The 19357-nt window shown below is 50.2% G+C and overlaps 1 protein-coding gene across 8 annotated transcripts; it reads left to right on the top strand.

Annotated features, from left to right (window-relative positions):
• The first annotated feature begins 394 nt into the window (after positions 1-394).
• LOC146765780 (uncharacterized) lies at positions 395-14428 on the top strand. Of its 8 annotated transcripts, none has more exons than XM_085557477.1 (6): positions 395-1640; positions 8330-8403; positions 8478-8552; positions 8674-9758; positions 10474-10716; positions 10864-13108. In XM_085557477.1, exon 6 carries the CDS (start codon positions 11792-11794, stop codon positions 12965-12967), a length of 1176 nt encoding a protein of 391 aa, XP_085413603.1. In that variant the 5' UTR covers positions 395-1640; positions 8330-8403; positions 8478-8552; positions 8674-9758; positions 10474-10716; positions 10864-11791; the 3' UTR covers positions 12968-13108. The 8 variants fall into 8 exon arrangements, 7 of the variants coding, with proteins under 7 accessions (XP_085413603.1, XP_085413604.1, XP_085413600.1 ...); XM_085557474.1 differs by having other exon boundaries at positions 396-1640; positions 8674-10716; positions 10864-11010; positions 11235-13108; XR_014949572.1 differs by adding an exon at positions 13211-14428 and having other exon boundaries at positions 408-1640; positions 8674-10716; positions 10864-11010.
• The last annotated feature ends 4929 nt before the right edge of the window (positions 14429-19357 follow it).

Below are 19357 nucleotides of genomic sequence, written 5' to 3'. Positions count from 1 at the left end.
AGCCCCCAAATTTCTGCAAGGAGACCTCGAGACAAGGTCTGAGATGAAAACCACCCCCCAACTTTCTCCGAGGAGACCTCAAGGTAAGGTCTGGGATAAAAAACACCCCCCAAATTTCTCCAAGGAGACCTCAAGACAAGGTTTGGGATCAAAAACAGCCCCCAAATTTCTGCAAGGAGACCTCGAGACAAGGTCTGAGATGAAAACCACCCCCCAGTTTTCTCCAAGGAGACTTCGAGATAAGGTTTGGGTTGAAGAACATCCCCAGCTTTCTCCAAGGAGACCTTGAGACAAGGTCTGGGATGAAAACCACCCCCCAACTTTCTCCGAGGAGACCTCAAGGTAAGGTCTGGGATCAAAAACACCCCCCAGTTTACTGCAATGAGACCTTGAGACAAGATCTGAGATGAAAACCACCCCCAGCTTTCTGCAAGGAGACCTTGAGACATGGTCTGGGATGAAAACCACCCCCAGTTTTCTCCAAGGAGACCTCGAGACAAGGTCTGGGATGAAAACCACCCCCCAACTTTCTGCAAGGAGACCTCGAGAGAAATTCCCTGATCTCCAGAGGTCCCCGGGATGGTCCAGCCAAAACCCATCGGGCTGGTCCCGAGCCTAGCGTTCAAAACCCAGCTTTAGAGTCCAGGTCTGCTTTGAAAGGCTCATTAGCACGGCGGGAAGAGGGATCACAATGCATGCGGGCTGCCTAAATCGCTAATCAATAGCGAGAGGCTCTGGCTGCTGCTCCAGCACCTCCAGCCCCTTCCCCCGCCTTAATAAACACACGCTGCTGCTGTCTGGGCCAGCGTCTCAGACTGACTAATCACCTCCAAACAACTTGTAAATGCATGGTTAATGAGAACTGCATGAATAATTGCTTTTTCATTTTCCTGCCTAACCAGGAAAAAAAGAAAAAAATATATAAAGCCACCCCAGAATGAGATTTCTTTCTTGGCGGAGCTGCCCAAAATAGAAAGTTTTCCAGCATTTTTCTTGCTGTGAAGGAATTTGTGTGTGTGAGCCCTCTCCACCTTCTCAAAGCCTTTGAGATGAAATGAAGGAGTCAATATAATCCAAAATAAACCAGATTCCTGTTTGCTTTACACTCATTTTCCTCTCTTTTGAAAGTATTTTAAAAATTAGGTTGAGGCAAATGTAATCTTTGAGCAGTGTTTTGAATGGAAATGGTTTTATTTCCCCATTCTGGGAATAAAAGATCTCTTTGAAACCCGATGCGAAAATCTCCTGGCATAGAAGGGGGGGAAAAAAAAAAAGTGCCTTTTCTATCATTTATTAAAGATGTCTGAAAGAATCTCGGATCGCTGCGTTCTTCAAACGCTGCAGTCACTCCCCCTGCAGCTCCGGCTCTGGGAAGATGATGGGATTGGGAGGTGGGCTGACCCTGGCTGGGCCCAAAGCTGCTCTATCCCTGCCCTCCTCAGCTGGAGAGCAGAGAAAACAGCAGGAAAAGCTTTGTGGGTGGAGATAAGGATGAGCTGGAAGCTTCTGGCAGCCACTTCTGTATCCCACCCTGCCATCCAAACCCAGCCCAGACTGTGACCCGCGGATGGAGACAGAACTCCAAGGATATTGTACCTGTGGCCAATTCGACATTTCCAGGGGATTTCTGCATTTATCAGGTTGGTTGCTGTCCCCTTCCAGAGACAGTTCCACCCCAGGAGCTTGGAAAGCAGCACTGAATGCAAATAGGAGCTGGATCCTGTTTATTTGCACTCGCTCAAACTTCTGTGAGGGTGTCTTGTTCGTTTTTCTAATGGCAAATCTGGGCTTGGCTTATAAAACCAATTCCTAATTGAGTGTAAGAAATTCAAGAAGCTACAAACACCCTAAACCAGACTAGTTTGCAGCAGCCTCTAAGCCTGTTTTGCATTAAATCAGGTTTTCTCTGTAAATGAGGCCTTCACTATAATTGCTCTGGAGCAGCTTATTCTGATTTCTTCGCCTCTTTGGCTTTGGTAATTTGTCTTCAGCAAAACACTGAGGACAGACAAAGCCCAGGGGAAGGCAGGGGATGCTCAGGAGGACAAGCCTTGCTGCCACAAGCTGTTCCTCCCCTCCTCCCATCTGCCCAGCTCCTCACCCGTGGCAGGAGGGGGAATTCTGAGGGAATTCTGAGCCCAGCCCAGCATTTCCCAAGTCCCCAGTGCAAGGCCAGGCTCTTGGGGACACTCAGAGGGAGCCTGGTGACTTCGGTGCCTGCAGCACCACCCATGCTGGGGTGATGGCAAATGGGGGAGGGAGGGAAGGCTGGGAAAGCAGGGTTGGAAAATGAGTTTTTTTTAATTCCAGCAAGTCCTGCCTTAGGAAAATTCACCTTGTATTTATTTACAGAGGCTGGGTTCTCACAGCTCCTCACCCCCAGCAGCCCTGGGGGATCTCTGGGGCACATTCTTGTTCCAAGTGCTGAGCACGGGGTGTGAATGGGGCCCCCAAAAACAGCCGGGCACGGGCACCTCTGGCACATCCTGCTGCCAGCCCACCCCAAAGGCAGAGCTCTGCCAGGACAGGGGATGTGCCTGCCCACAGCCACTGCCCTGCAGCCCTCGCAGGCAGGATCAGGAGGAGACAGAGAAATCCATGGGCTGAACACCCCCAAACACCAGCAGGGGAGCACTGGCACTCCCACCACCAACCTGTCCCAGATTCGCACCCAGATTTGGGGTGTGGTTCCATCTCTTTGTGCCCTTGCACAGCCGCCCAGCAGATCCCATCCCTAAAAATCCAGAGGGGATTGGGGGGATTGCAATCCCTGATAATCCAGGGGTGGCAAATCCAGGGGGCCAAACCCTCCTGGAGCTCAATAAATAAGCAACATCCAGCACAGTTTAGCGAGCACAGCTGGGCTCTCCCAAGGAGTTCAGAGCTAATTCCACCTCTGCACTGAAGACTTTCGATGACTGCTAATGAATTTAAATGATGGGGATTTTCTTTTCATGCTTCGTTGCACATGCTCCTCACATTAAGATGCTAATTAAGAATCCATCAGCCCAAGCTGGGAATGATGTGGCCACGGAGCAAAGTGGAGCTGTGACAGTGGCTTGGGGGCTGCTCAGTGGGACCTTTCGTGGAGTCTGATAAATTATTTGCTTCCACAAGACTGCTCTGTACAGGTCCCATGGGGAGCTGGGATTTGCTGTGCCTCTCATGTGTCAGTGGCTTGTTTGATCCCACTGGGATGTCTGAGGGATGCTTGGGCAGCCTGGGCTGTGTGTGAGAGGAAAGGAGGGCACAGAGAACAAATCCCTCAAGGGCCAATGAATATAAACTCACCATCACTGACAGGGAAAATCCCTGAGCAAACTGTCCCCAGCAAACTGTTGGAGCCTGTGAGATATTCTGGATAAGAGCACAATTTTCTGCTTTTCTGGTGTGTTTTTCACATTTGAACACAGCTGCTCTGGGCAGGTGGAGCTGTTGTGTTTTCAGGTGATTCTAAGCAAGGCCTTCAGTTATTTTGCTGAGATTTGTTTGTTTTTGGTTCCATGGATGCTTCCCAGGTGCTAACACATCCCACCCTCAGGCATCCTGTTTGGAAGGAGGGTTTGGCACTGGGATGTCATGGCATTCCAGGTGGGAAATTCCTCCTTCTAACCCACCAAACCCTGTCAGGACATCTCAACAGCAGTGGCTGAGAAATTACTGCTAAAATCTGGGCTGAGCCAAAGCCTTCGACTGTTTTTTAAAAGTCAGGGGGAGGGTGAGAGAGAAGAAAAGGTTTATAAATCATGAAACCTATTAATCTAATCCTAGAACAAATTTGCCAATTCTAAAATGGATTTTCAGGGATGATGGGAAAAAATGGATTTTGCAAATCTTAACAATTAGTCCTTCTTAAAGAGCTTCTTACTTCCCAGATCAGCTTTGTGCTCGGGACAGTTTGGTAAGAGATTGTTCCTGGCTGCCTGTGGCCTCTCATTATGAGAGGGATTGAAAATGCTAATTCTGGGGCTGGAAGTCTGCTCAGTCCTCCAAGGATTGTATACAGTGTGAGGAAATGAATTCTCACACTTAACCACTTCACTGCTGCTCTGCTTTCTGAAGAAAATACCTGCAGCTGCAAATGATTTTTGAAACAGCTGAGATCTCAGATTTGATCCAAACCTCAGGAAAACACCTCCCTCCCCAATTCTACCCAAACTTTGGGTATAGTTACAGCTCCTCTTCACTCCTGGAGAAGAGCTTTGGTGCTGCTGTGGTCACTTCACGGCTGTCTGTTAAAAGTTTTCACGACACCATCACTATTTTTGTGGCATCCATCCAAAAACTAGAAGAGCAGGGAAAAAAAAATTAAAAAAGGCTGGCATGGGGAGCGAGGAGCTTGTTCTGCAGTGGAGCCTCTTGGCTTATTAAGCTCAGCAAAGGAGAAGTTGAGTGGGCACGGGATCACTCCCGCGCGTCCATCGCAGCGTGCGGCTCCGTGGGGAGAGAAGGACGCGGCCGCTTCCAGAGAAAAACTGGCATGGGGGGAAAGCAGGCAGGAATCCGTTTCAGATGGCAATTTAGCAAAGGTTCTGCTGGCAGAGGAAGGGAGGGGGCTGTCTGGGGTCGTGATGGCCCGTGAGAGGGATGCAGAGCCTGCTCTGGGCTCCTGAGCAGCGCGTGTGGCACGGCCTGAGCTGCTGCTGGCAGCTTGTTTGTCTCGGGGATGCTGGAATATCCAGGGCCCAGCTGGTGGGGGAATTATGGAGAGCCTGCGCGTGTGTACGACAAATCAAAAGGGACGCAAGAAATTAGGAAAGGGAAACGTTTATTTTCTGCCTTTTGAATGCGCGTCGCAGCCGGTCGAGAGCAAAATTAATTCGTTCATTAAAGGCGCTCGGCGTGGCAGATGAAGTGGCAGAGGCAGCCTGGGAGTGGGGCTGCCTCGCCAGGGAGGCTGAGGGCACGGAGGGCACAGCAGGGAGCAGAGCTCTGCTGCTGGGACAGCCTGGCTGGAAGCTCAGCCAGGAGATGCTCCCCAAGGAACCCCGAGGGGGAATTTTGTCTCAATCAAGTTTACACAAGAGGTTTTTTTTTCCTGCCTTTGCTGCACAGCTGCTCGTGGTACCTCAGATATTTGGCTCCTGAGATGTCTGTAGAGGCTCCCACCTTTTCCTTTCCTCTTTTCAGTCTCGGAGAGAGTGCCCTGTGCTGCCTGATGGCTCCTGGGGGTCATTCCCTCTTCAAGGGAGGCTCTTCCCCTTGTGCCAGCACAGCAAAGAGAACTTTCTCAGGGATTTTGGGGCAGCTGAGGTGCAAACTGTCCTGTGTGAGGAGTTCTGTCAGCTCAGAACAGGCCACATCCCACCAGGAGAGCACCGTGCCCTGCACAGCCCCTCTTCCCTCAGAAATCCCTGGTGGTTTCCACATCCCTCCTGCAGCCCCAGAACAGGCAGATCCCCCATCACCCACAGCCCCGAGCTGTGGCCATGGAGCAGTCCAAGCTGAGGAGTGCATTCTCTCACCCTCCTGGCTTTTCCAGCTTTCTGGAGGTGGTGATGGGGGTTTGCTGGTGCACAGCTGTGTTAGGTTGGACATGGGTGTGTTTGGTCTAATCCCATCTGTCAGAGCTGGGGCAGTTCTCTGCTGTTCATTGGGCAGTTTTCTTCATCTCCTCCACACCCAATCCTCCCTTCAGGAGATATGTTAATGGGCTATTAATTATTAATTATCTTCTGTTCATGGCCACTGAGTGCCCCTGCATGGCTGAGAAAATTCCATCATCCATGGGGAGATGCTCTGCCCAGGGGAGGAGCCAAACATTCCTACCTGGATCCAATCTGACCTGGGAGCAGCACAACAGCCTCTGCCCCCTGCATTCCCAGAGGAGCAGCTTTCTTCCCCCTGCATTCCCAGAGGAGCAGCTTTATCCCCTGCATTCCCAGAGGAGCAGCTTCCTTCCCCCTGCATTCCCAGAGGAGCAGCTTCCTTCCCCCTGCATTCCCAGAGGAGCAGCTTTCTTCCCCCTGCATTCCCAGAGGAGCAGCTTTATCCCCTGCATTCCCAGAGGAGCAGCTTCCTTCCCCCTGCATTCCCAGAGGAGCAGCTTCCTTCCCCCTGCATTCCCAGAGGAGCAGCTTCCTTCCCCCTGCATTCCCAGAGGAGCAGCTTCCTTCCCCCTGCATTCCCAGAGGAGCCCAGGCCCATCTCCCCCAGCCCTGGAGCTCCAAGGAAAACTCCCCCCTTGTGCAGGATCCTGCTCCAGCAGAAGCACAGCTGGCACTGCAGGAGGGCTGAGCCCCCCTGGGATGGGACTGTGGCACCTCCCTGACCCACAGGGGACAGGGCATGTTCTGACTCTGGCACTGGTTTGTTTTCTTTTGTACTATTGCATTTGTATTTTTAATTTTCCTAGTAAAGAACCGTTATTCCTATTCCCATTTCTTTGCCTGGGAGCCCCTTAAGTTCAAAATTATAAAAATTTGGAGGGAGAGGGGTTACATTTTCCATTTCAAGGCAGGCTCCTGCCTTCCCTAGCAGACACCTGGCATTACAAACCAAGACAACAGCGCTGGGCTGTGATGCATCTCGTGTTTATTTGGGCAGTCATGGGCTGTGCAGAGGTCTGCAAACCAGGGTCTCAAATGTCATTTCAAAGGCCAGCTGCAGCCTCACCTGACTGGAGCCAATCTCCCAGCCCTCTTGGAAGCTGATTGCCATGGACACATCCCCTCCCTCTGTCAGGAGGTCACGGGCACTCCCCGGTGGTGGTGCCTCACCTGGGAGCGGGGCCAGGACAATACACAGGGCAGGGCCAGCTCTCCGAGGGGACACCAACGTCCCCAAATCCACCCCCACAGCTCCCTGGAGCCCCCAGGCCCAGCATTCGGGCAGCACAGCCTCGGGGTTAGGGGATGCTCAGGCAGGTGACAGCTCCAGGGAGCCAAGCAGGGCAGCAGAGGAGCTGGAGCTGCACAGTGCAGGGAAAAAGAGCATTTTGGAGAGTTTCAGCTCCCCCGAGAAAAGCTTCTCCTGGGTGAGAAGATCACGTCTACACAAGGCAGCCTGGTTTGTGCTGTGCCCCTGGGTTCCTCTCACGCGGGAAGGGCCCTGACTGATGAATTCTGATGTTGGAACTCAAAATGTCTCTCAGACATTTTTAGAGGTTCCAGGCCTTGGTTAGAAACATTTTAGACCTCAGCAGGCAGCTGAAAACAGCTGTGATTTTAAGTTTAAGCCATGGAATGAGTTATTAACTTTGGAGGTGGAACAAGCAGTCACAAAGGGTTAGATAGTATAGTAAAAGTAGTTACAAAACAGAAGGGAAAATTTTTTAATATTGTACACGGGCATTCTAGCACCTATTCAGGGGGGGTTTTACTTTGTACATGGGAGTCAGAAGTTCTAAAATAGAGGAAAGTGGGCTGATCCTGTTCTTCCTCCTTCTTCTTCCTTGCCTCCATGTTCTTAGTGATGCTAGCACTCACAAACTAGTTTAGAGTAGAAAAGCACTTAGTAATATAGGTAATAGATATTAGAGAAAAACTGTAAACATATTATATGTAATATATCATATAAAAGATAGCAGCAGCCCTGGGCGGGGAGAGAGATGCCATGATGATTTTTTGCCTTTTCTTTTATATACCTTTTACATATCCTCAGTGCCCTTAGCATGCATACTTGTAATTCCTTATTAATTATATATATATTCTCCATATAAATATATGGAATATATATATAGAATTTCTTATATATATAATTCCTTATATATTTTATATATATATATATGGAATATATAGACACAATTCCTTATATATATATAATTCCTTATATATAACACATATATATGTGTATATATATAGATATATTCCTTATATGTATATATTCCTATATATATAATTCCTGAATAAATTTTTATTTATATTTTTTACTTAATATATATATATAATATATATATAATATTTTATATATATATAATATTACATATATATAATTTTAAATATATATATATATTCCTTATTCTGATATCTTAACATAGCCCTGGTATTCTGTTAGGCCAGGAGAACAAACATCCTAAAGGCCTCGCAGCTGGAGGCTGGAAAACCTCACACTACCTTGAGAAACCAAGGTCCCCTCTAGAATACACGCTGTAAAATAGGATAAAACCCACCCAGGAAGGAATGCTTCCGGGTGGGAGGATATCACACCATTCATTCAAGCCTCTCCTTGAGGCATTTTGTTAGATATGCTAATTTGGAAGGTCTGTGAATTGTATTATGGGATCTATTTTGTGTGTGCATTGTGTGTGCACATTCCAGTGGTGCATCATAAGGATCCTTATTAAATAAAGGCAAAAACCCTTTATCCTCTAACTGTGTCTGGCTTTCAGTTTTAGGACCAAGGAAAAGGCATCACAGGATCTCCAGGATCTTCACTGCAAATCTTGCTGCCACTGCTCTAAAGGTAAAATTCCACTCCTAATCTTGCTGCCACTTGCTCTAAAGGTAAAAAATCTTTTAACTCTGTCTGGCTCTCAGTTTTAGGACCAAGGAAAAGGCATCACAGGATCTCCAGGATCTTCACTGCAAATCTTGCTGCCACTTGCTCTAAAGGTAAAAATCCACTCCTAATCTTGCTGCCACTTGCTCTAAAGGTAAAATTCCACTCCTAATCTTGCTGCCACTTGCTCTAAAGGTAAAAAATCTTTTAACTGTGTCTGTCTCTCGGTTTTAGGACCAAGGAAAACGCATCACAGGGTCTCCAGGATCTTCACTCCAAATCTTGCTCTTCCGTGAGCCTCCGCTCTGCCCCCAGACATTCACCAGTGCCAGCAGGCAGGGAAGTGGGAGCAGAAAACAGAACTGAGCTCCACTCGTTTATTCATCTCCCTCAGCTTTTCTTCCCTTTTTCCCTCAGAACTTTTCACCTCCGAGGCAGGAGGGTCCTTGCACACTCCAGCCTCCAAAGGATGCTCGGGCAGCCACCTCTGGCTGTGCTGTTCCCAGCTCTGTGCCTGGAGAGAGGCAAAACCTGTGATCTGAGATGAGAAGGGAGCCGTGAGCCTCCCGCTCCTCCTTTCCAGACAATGTGCAAGGCAAAAACAATTTGTGCAGAAGAAACGGGAGCGAGGAGCTTCGTGGAGCTGGCAGGGAACAAAACACACACAGGGGGAAAAAAAGAAAGGAAGTGTCAAGTTGGGAAGAGTGGGAAGAGCTGCTCATGCACAGAGCTGGGGAAGGGAGGCAGGCCCAGCTGGGAGGTCGCTGCAGGAGCTTTTTTAACCCTGTGGCTGAAAGATGCTCCTTGAGAAGGAGAGGGAAGCGTGCATGGGATACCAGCTGGGAGCAGAGAGGGTTTCTCCTCTCACAGGGCATTGCTGAGGGTGGCACAGGCACCTCCGTGGGTGCCAAGTGTGAAAAACGCCCATCGCTTGGTTTTTAAAATTTTTGAAGTTTAAATAATAATAAAATGGTTATAAAAATAGTAATACAATTAGACTAATAAAGTTTAGAGTTAGGACAGTTACAAGACAATAAAAAGCAAAGAGTTATGGATGTCTGGATGCTCTCGGACACTAAGTAATGAAAAGCATCCCTTGTGAACAAAGGAATAACCTTAAACCAATACACTTGTTGCATATTCATATATCCTTCATGGTTATGCATGCATTCTATTCTAAACAAGAAACTCTGTTGTATGTCAGCTGTTTCCTTTAATCCCCTGGCGTCTTCAATTCTGAGCAAGGCCTGAAGAAATTCGTTTTCTCTGATAAGAAACCATAAATTCCTCTCCTTTGGAAGATTTAGGTGTTCCTCAAAGTGAGTATCTCATTCCTAAAAAAAACTTCCCCCACATACATAGTCTGTATTTTAACATTATGTTGTAACCTAAAACTACACTTAACACACTACGTAAGAGAATTAATACAGCATAACTTTCTAACGTTACACATACAATATTCATTGTAACATTTGTGAAAAGCCCATCATAAATCTGCATTTTTCACACAAGGGACACCAAAAGGGACAGCAAAAGGGACAGTTTCCTTTCCTGCCCCAGAGGAAAGTGCTCTGGTTAGATCCCTGCTGCTGCCACACCAGCAGCCATCCCATTTTGGGGGAGAAATGGGACACAAGCAGTCATCACATTTTGGGGATAAAAGCAGAGCCTTCCTTTTGCTCTCCATTGTGGTCCAGGGGCGAGGCAGGGCACACAGGGGTCCCTGGAGAGGGGACAGGAGGCTGCCCTGCAGTGGCACCTGGCTCTCCTGGTTGAGTAGCCATCCATCAGCTAATGATCATGGGGTCGATGCTAATTAGCCCATTTGCATCCAGAGCTGGCTGCCTGGGTGTGTGAGGGGCTGCCAGCGAGGCTCATTTGGGCTGAGAAATGAAGTTTTAATTCATCCTCTGCATTCCCTTGCACTCTTTGGACACCTCAGAGCTGTCCCCAAGTCCCTCGGTTAGAGGAGACAGTGAAGGCCTGGAAAAAAGGATGGAAGGATGAACTCCCAGATTTTTGCCTTATTTGTAGCCCAAATTTAGAGCCTGATCTCCAAGCAGCGTTTCCTGCTCCTGCAAGCAGAGATCCCCAGCCCTGTCTGCAGGAAAACAAACAAAATATCTGTGCTCTGGCCACTGAGATTCCCATGGAGTGCTTCTGCTTCCCTGTCCCCACCCACAATGTGCTGGAAACACTCGCTGGGGAAGCAGCTCTTGCCCCTGATCCTGCAGGGATGGCTGCTCCACTCTGAGGCTCCAGGATGGCCTTTTTTAGGTAAGTTCTGCCTTTCTGCAGTCCTGGGGCTCACACGTGGCCCAGAGAGCTCCTCTGAGCTCCCTGCGATGGGCTTGTGCTATCAGCGGCTTCTATCCGCAAAGCAATTGATAACAACAAATAATTAAAAATGCATTTCTGTTTCAGCAGCCTCTGGGTGCTCTCTGAAGCAAAAACAAGAGCTCATCAGTGTGGAGGCCCACAGGAAAATGTGTTTTTCTCAGCTCTGAAGTGTTGCTCCTGAATCCTTTTTTATTCTGGTCTGTGTCCATCTTATCTGCTGCTGTTTCTCAGGTCAGAAGCTGCATCTTCTCTGGCTCTGCACTGTGAGATGCCAAATGCAGGCAATTTGTTGTTATTTTTCCACGCTGTTTGCTTGCTTTGCTTGATTTTGGAGCTGAAATGACATGTGGAGGGGATGGAAAAGCTCTGTTGCTGCTCTTAAATAATTCCCTGTGTAGATGAGCTTCTTCTGGAATGCGAATGGGCTTTCCTGATTTAGCTAAATCCACTTCCAGCTGGAACCTGCTGCTTGGCCTGGGGTCAGGATGTTTGCGAGGGGAGCTACCACAGAGCAGCTCCATCCCAAAATTCCAGCCTCCATCCCTGCAGCGTTTGTGGCCAGAGCTGACCAAGGGCACCTGGGGAGGAGCCACCAGAAGATCTCAGAGGACACTGACCCCACCTCTGTCCTCCTCCAGCACTGCTGTGGCATTTATTGATTAGCTAGAACGAAATAATGTTTGCAGAGGAGGCTGGGCTGTGCTGGGGGGGGGACAGCACCTCCCACATCATCTCCCCACACAAGGCAGACCCCGTTGACCTGAACATGGATCCAGCAGCCTCTGGAATGTCCCTGCTTCTCCCCCGTGTCCCAGTTCCCACCGCGGTGCTGCCAGGGCTGTCACTGCTGGCGCTGGTGCCCAGGGGCACAGAGGAGTCCCCAAAAAGGGACAGCAGGGCCACCACCTGCCCCAGCCCGGGCTGCAGTCGCCGTCTGCAGGTGCTGGGAGCCACTGGGTGTCAGTAGCATCCCACTTCCCGGCCGTGCAGTCGGGAGGATGGGTTTGCATCCATGGGGAGCAGCGCCAGCCCCCTGGACAGCAGCTTCATTCCCCCTGGGAGCAGCTCCATCCATCCGGGATCAGCTCCATCCCCCCGGGATCAGCTCCATCCCCCCGGGATCAGCTCCATCCCACAGGGATCAGTTCCATTCCTCCGGGATCAGCTCCATCCCCCCGGGATCAGCTCCATCCCCCTGGACAGCAGCTTCATTCCCCCCAGGATCAGCTCCATCCCACAGGGATCAGCTCCATCCCACAGGGATCAGCTCCATCCCCCCGGGATCAGCTCCATCCCACAGGGATCAGCTCCATCCCCCCGGGATCAGCTCCATCCCACAGGGATCAGCTCCATCCCCCTGGGATCAGCTCCATCCCCCCGGGATCAGCTCCATCCCCCCGGGATCAGCTCCATCCCCACAGGGATCAGCTCCATCCCTCCGGGATCAGCTCCATCCCCCCGGGACCAGCTCCATCCCACAGGGATCAGCTCCATCCCCCCGGGATCAGCTCCATCCCACAGGGATCAGCTCCATCCCTCCGGGATCAGCTCCATTCCCTCAGAGATCAGCTCCATCCCCTCAGGATCAGCTCCATCCCCTCAGGATCAGCTCCATCCCCTCGGGATCAGCTCCATCCCCCTGGACAGCAGCTTCATTCCCCCCAGGATCAGCTCCATCCCACAGAGATCAGCTCCATCCCACAGGGATCAGCTCCATCCCCCCGGGATCAGCTCCATCCCACAGGGATCAGCTCCATCCCCCTGGGATCAGCTCCATCCCCCCGGGATCAGCTCCATCCCCCCGGGATCAGCTCCATCCCCCCGGGATCAGCTCCATCCCTCCGGGATCAGCTCCATTCCCTCAGAGATCAGCTCCATCCCCTCAGGATCAGCTCCATCCCCTCAGGATCAGCTCCATCCCCCCGTGATCAGCTCCATCCCCCCGGGATCAGCTCCATCCCTCCGGGATCAGCTCCATCCCTCCGGGATCAGCTCCATTCCCTCAGAGATCAGCTCCATCCCCTCAGGATCAGCTCCATCCCCTCAGGATCAGCTCCATCCCCTCGGGATCAGCTCCATCCCCTCAGGATCAGCTCCATCCCCCCGGGATCAGCTCCATCTCCCCCGGGATCAGCTCCCATCCAGAAAAAAATATTTTCTCCAAGTCACCCACCAGGCTCAGCTCTGAAGCTGTCCCTGCACCCCACAGCCCTCCTCACCTCAGCCTGAAGGTGAGCACCCATGAGGTGCTGCTGCCAGGTGATTTTCTGACCATGTCATTATTTTATTTCCCCCAGCCTTTAATAAAATAAAGATTATTTTTAATGTTTTTTTTTGTTGGTTTTTTTTTTGGGGGGGGGGGGGGTGGGTTTTTTTTGTTTTGTTTTGTTTTGGGTTTTTTTGTTTGTTTTTTTTTTGGTTTTTTTTACAGGGCCATATCCTATCCGGGGTGACATTTCTGGCTCAGACCAGATGAATGCAAAGTGCTGTGCCCCAGGACAGCCAGAGAATCCAGAATCCCAGCACCCATGGGGGGCTGCTGTAGCTGCCCACCCTCGCTCCCAGCCCAGATCTGACCCGCTGCCTGCTGCTGTGTGAAAACCTGGCTGAAGAGCTGCTCCTGCTGCAGGTAGAAGGGTCCTGCAGTTCCTCCTGGTGAAGATGTTCCATCTGCTGTTAATTCACCTTGAAGTGAGGCTGTCTCCGAGCCTGCAGCTCTGCCTTTCATCACCAAGATCAGATCTGCTTCTTCCCTCTCTCCCTGTGGCTCTCAGGCCTCCCACACCCACCAGGCTGTCCAGGGATGGAGGATCTCTCTCCTGGGTGCACAAAACCCTTCAAGTCCTTAAAGCATCAGGGGAAATGTCCGAGGTCTCCAAAACCATCAGAACTCAAAACGTCCCTCAGACATTTTTGGATGTTCCAGGCCCAGGTCAGAAGCATTTGAGACTCTGTCACAGCTGGAAACAGCTGTGATTTTGGGTTTGAGCCATGGAACAATTTACCAACCTTGCAGGAAGAACAAGAAGTCACAAAAGTTTAGATATTAGAGTAGAAGTAGTTACAAAGTAGAGAGAAGAATTTTTGAGTGCTGTACAGGGGGGTTTTGGTTTTGTACATGAGGGTCAGAGGTTTTAAGATGGATTTGGGATTTGGGCCTGCCCTGTCCTCCCTCTTTCTCCTTCCTCACCTCCATGTTCTTGATGATGTTGGCACTCACAGGTTGGTTTAGAGTAGAAAATCACCATTTAATATAGGTAATAGGCATTGGGGAAAAACTGTAACCATGTAACCTGTAATGTACATATAAAAGATAGAAAATCACCATTTAATATAGGTAATAGGCATTGGGAAAAACTGTAACCATGTAACATGTAATGTACCATATAAAAGATAGAAAAGCACCATTTAATATAGGTAATAGGCATTGGGGAAAACCTGTATACATATTATACGTAATACATCATATAAAAGAGAGCAGCAGCCCTGGGCGGGGAGAGAAGAAGCAGTCGGGGTCAGAGAGGATGTCAGGGTGTGTGTGTGCCTCTGCCTGAGCTGTGAGCAAACCACAGCAGCCCGAGGAGAAAATCTTTTAGATAACTCGCAATAAACTGCCTTGAGACCGAACAACAGAGACTGCTGAGCCTTTCTTTGGAAGCTTGGGTTGGAGGAGGGATTTTTCCACCACCTTCATCAGAGCTGCAGCTCGCCCAAAGCCAGGAGGGGAAGTGGAGCTGAAATCCTGGAGCAGAGTGAGGAGCCTCCATGCCCTGCTCCTGCCAGCAGCTTGTCCTGGAGCTGCTGGGATGGAGATGCCATTCCTGCAGCCCGGTAATTGCTGCAAAATGCATTTTCAGGGCCATTATTGCCTGGCTGCTGGGCACTCAGCTCCCAGTGAATGGTGTCATGGGAGCAGGACAAGCCCTCGATTGGAGGGTAAGAGGTTAACTCTGGGCTGAGGGGAAGGGAAGGGCTAAAAGCCCAGTTTGGAGCTGCTGCAGCTGCTCTTCTGCAGCCAAATCCTCTTCACCAAACCAGAGCTGTTTGTGCCTCTCCATGCTGGGGGGAAAAGAGCTCGGTGAGAAGCTGGGGTGGCACAGGAGGAAGAGTCTGACCCTCAGCTGCTCCTCTGCTGCTGCAGGGCAGAGTTTGCCCACCCCTGAGCTCCAGGGAGGGATGGCTCCAGTCCAGGAGCAGTGGGATGCCCCATGGAGCCTCAGATCAGGGATTCTCAATCAGGGATGCTCGTCCTGCCTGCTTTGGCCAAGGTGGCTCCTCCTCACAGTTCCTGCCAGAAAAAAAAGATTTTCTCCAGGTCACCCGTCAGGCTCAGCTCTGAAGCTGTCTCTGTGCTGTCTGTGTCACCTCTGCCACCCCACAGCCCTCCTCACCTCAGCCCGAGGTGGGTTTCTCACCCCTGGTGAAATAGAGATTTTTGGAGTTCACTTGAGCTAACAAAATGAATGCATCATGAAAGAAACCTCTGCCATGGTACAAAGGGCATAGGGAAATGTAAATCTTTAGAGCTTCCTGCATAAAAGACAATAAAAGACCAGGGAATGCAAAGGACCCAGATAAGGAGACCCCTCTGTCTCCAATCATGTCAAGGCTGAGAGACATACTCAGATAAGACACCAAAGGACCAAAAGCACATGTGCAGAGGGGAAAAGTTCAAAAGTTCAATCCAGAGGAAGACCATGATCTTCAGCCTCAGAAGACCACCAGAGACCCCTGTGGGACCACCACAGCAAACCATGCATGCCCAGAAAGGCGTGGACCTATTTAGCATGAGAGGTGAGGACAGGTGGGGCCAGGGGTTGAATATGCATAGAAAAGCTGTGTAATGTATTGCATATGGAGCACCTTTGTGAATAAAAGTGTGGGACAGACGGCAGCTCGGGGCACAAGTTTTTGGGGAGCGATCTCGCTTGTGCCGGGCGCTGACATACACACCCACTTCATAACTACATCGAGTTGTGGAGTCTATTTATTTATTCCACATATCGCTTCACTGGGACTCTGCTGTGTCCCACAGTGGGGAGGGACCGGGGCAGAATTGTCCATTTTGTGAGGGGACAGTGCTGGTGTCACCCTGTCACAGTGAGCTCATGGGCGCTCTATTTCCCCTTCCCCATTCCCTGTGACTCTGATCAGATAACCCTGGACCCTCCTTCCTGCCCCAAAGGAGCTGCTGGAGAGCCAGGGAAGCCCACCCTGTCCAAAGTCTGTACAGACCCCTGACATTTCCTGTTCTGCTCTTTGGCCCCACTCTCCACATGGACACCACAGAATAACAAGAGCTGAACCAACATATCTGGGGTAAGAGCCTATTTTGGGAATCTTTGCCATCTCCTGATATTCCTCCCCTCACAGCCTCGGATCTCTGGGCCAGCCTGATAATTTAGGGGGCTGAGAGTGGGGGAATGTCATCACCCTGCATGGGGCAGGCAGAGGTGGCACCAAGCCCTGGGCACACGCTGAGCCGTGCCAACCTCCAGCCCCATCCCACCCTCCCTCCCTTTGCTGGCTGCAGCAGCAAAGCCTGGGCTGGTGGATCTGTGCCCTGCAAAGCCCAGCTTAGCTGGGACAGCCCCAGCCCTCAGTGCCTGCCAGGCTCAGCACCCCCAGAGCACAAGCAGAGCTGCCACCCTATTTAACATCAGCCACCAAAGGAGGCTCCCCCTGCCCAGATGAGGAGCTTTGTAGGTCTTTAATTTTTTGAACAGCTCATTTAGACAACCTAATCCCCCAATTTTTAAGCACTTTTCAAATAACACACGAGCAAAATTGAAAGCAAGCCCTCCGGTTTTGATCAGAAACCCTGAGACAGGAGAAATTAAAAGACCATTTCCTCCAATAACCTTCACCTCTCACAATAAAACCTCACTCAGCCTCGGCTGATGCCTGTCTGCTGCAGCTCTCAGCAAGGACAGCTGGCATCCCACCTGAGGGACGTGGCTTTTGCAGCTGCAGGGATGCATTTAGGATGGATTTAGGATGGATTTGGGGTGGACATGGCTCCGGTGAATACCTTGAAGTGCTGGAGGCTGCGGGGTCAGGCAGCTCCCAGCCTGGTGCTGACTCCCACAGGTGCTTTCACCCCTTCCTGCCCCAATCCTGCCTCTTCTGGACGTGAGCAGGACGTGTTCCTGGTGCTCTTTCTCCAGGAGAACCTGGGATTGCTTGGAGCTCACACCCCTGGGTATCCCTGCCTTCCTGCCTGCCAGGGCAGTGAGGAGGGAGAAAGTGCAAGAGGAAAAACCAGCACAGTGATGTAGGACAGAGAAAACCTTTTGCTCTTTCTCTTCAGTGGCTTTCTCCTTCCCCAGGATGACAGAATTCCACACAAGTGTTTTCAAACTGGGGTTTATTTTGCAGCAGCAGAGTGGTTTTAAATTTAGCTAGGGCTGAAACACTCTCCAGTTCTGGCCAAGGGCTCGTGGATCTGTGGCCTGGAGGCAATTTGCTGAATTCTGCATCATCTATTCAGAGATGCAGAGCTGTGGTTTGATGCCCCCATCCCACCCCAGCCTGGTGGAGAGAACAAACTGTTGCTGAAGGAAGAGCTCCCTGCATCCCTCAGCTCCTTATTCCTGGCCTTTCTTCTTCCCTTTTCTGTTTGCTTCACTTAAGCAGCTTCAACAACCAGAGCTGTAAACTCTTGGTGGGCTTCTTTTTTTCCTCCTGGCCCAGAATTTCATTGTTTTTCTGGAAATAGCTATTTATTTTTCTCTGCTGCTGCTTTCTGCTTTCATCTCTTTCCTGTTCAAGTCAGCAGTCCCTCTCCTTGTGAATCTGCTCTCCCCTGAGACATTCCTGATTTTTGATCCCCTTTTCCCTACTCCTGGCAGCTTGATCATTTTTCAGCCTTTCTTTCCTCATTCCCTTCCCTTTACATTTCTTTTCAGTGGGATCTCTGGGTGAGGTGCTGCCTCCCTTACCCCACCCTTATCTTGGCACAGAGATTGGGAACCAGGGATGTTTCCTGGGGGATGGAAGGATGGAGTCCCAGGCTCTCAAGGAGGCTGTGCCCTCCTGGAATTAAATCTCTGGGTGGTGCAGCTGCCCCTTTGAGTCCTTTTAGATGTTTGCTTTCCCTTTTTCTTGTCCCTCCCCTGATTTTTATTTGTGGACCTGGTTTCTCCGATTAACCTCGGGGCCTGCAGGGCTCCTAAGAAAGATGCTCTCACTTCATTAAGAGATAATGGAAGCTGTCAGAAGTTTGAAGGATTGCACTCGTGATGGGAGCAGGAGGGGGAAGAAATATATTCACAGCAAAGTTACATTTTCATGTAAATTGTTTAAAGATTTAAATGGTTTCTATTAGGAAGGGTCACCGGGGCTGTGCAGAGGCCTAAATGAGTCCTTCTGTGCAGAACTACAATATTGTCTATAAATGAAAAGGAATAAAGAAAGATGTTAATTTATTTTTTTTTCTCCCACTCTTTCATTTCAGCCCACATTTTTTCTCCCTCTGCCTTTCCAGCAGCCTTCCCCTGATTTTCTTTCATTCTTGGGTTTTCTTTTCTCATCTTCAGGCTGGACTTGGCAATTTTGCCAAATTTGCCATGAGCTGGTGCTGCCTAAGCTGAGCTCTGCCCAGCCTGCAGGGTCTGGCTGTCCTCACAGAATGCAAATGCTCTGTTTGGGGTTTCCAGGATGCCCCACAGGAGGGTGATCAGTTAATTTGTTAATTACTATCCCGAGTGGGCTGTTGGTTCTCCTGCTGACATGTGAGGTGCAGTCACTGCTCCGTTCCTCCGCTGCAGGCTGGTTGGTAATTCATCCACAAACACATCTGAGTTATTCTCTTTACCTCATCTTTATTATCTAAATAATCACAACAATTTGCTGGGGTATTCGCAGCCCAGGGTGGCTTTGCACACACCAGTGGCCCTGTGAATGGGATGGCACCAGTGGGGACAGGGTTCTCCTCCCTCTCTGGATCCCAGCCCTGCTCCAGACCCAGCCTGACCCCACAGGGATGCTGCTGCCTGGGGAAAATGGGATTTTCCTTCCCCTGAGAGCCCTGGCACTTGTGCCATCTCTGCTGGCTTTGCACACACGTGTGTCAGGAAAATTAACCCACAAACAGCAGAGCTTTATGTCCAAAAAGGACACACAGGAATCCTGGAACTTGATTCAAATAAAGGGAGAGGCCATGGGGCATTTCCCATGGGATCTCTCAGATTTTTGGAGGATGCAGCCTCCTTTTTATCCCAATTTCCCAGCTGCATTTCCCTCTCTCTTTCCCAATTGCCTGAGGTACTTGCGACATACAGAATTCCCCAAATCCCAAATACCCAACCCCCCTTCTAATGTGTACCTTCCCATTTTCTTCTCCTGTGTCAATCAGTGGAATTCCTATGGAATTTATGGCTCTTCCCACTGTTTTATCTCTCAGTATCTAACTTTATTTCTCAGCAGACCCCACAGTTGGAAAGGCAAATCTCTCTCATTCCTTTCCTGTGGGGCTGTGGTTTGGCCTCTAAATGCTCCTGGAGAGGTGGTTTCACCTGCAAACCTGCGAGGCAGAAATCTGCAGGTGCCTTCCCTCCCCAGTGCCCCCTGGCTCTGC

Source organism: Lonchura striata, chromosome 19, assembly GCF_050655825.1.
Source record: "Lonchura striata isolate lonStrDom1 chromosome 19, ASM5065582v1, whole genome shotgun sequence".
Taxonomy (NCBI): Eukaryota; Metazoa; Chordata; class Aves; order Passeriformes; family Estrildidae; genus Lonchura; species Lonchura striata.
The sequence above is the reverse complement of the archived record's forward strand: the minus strand, read 5'-3'. Positions and strand labels throughout refer to the sequence as shown.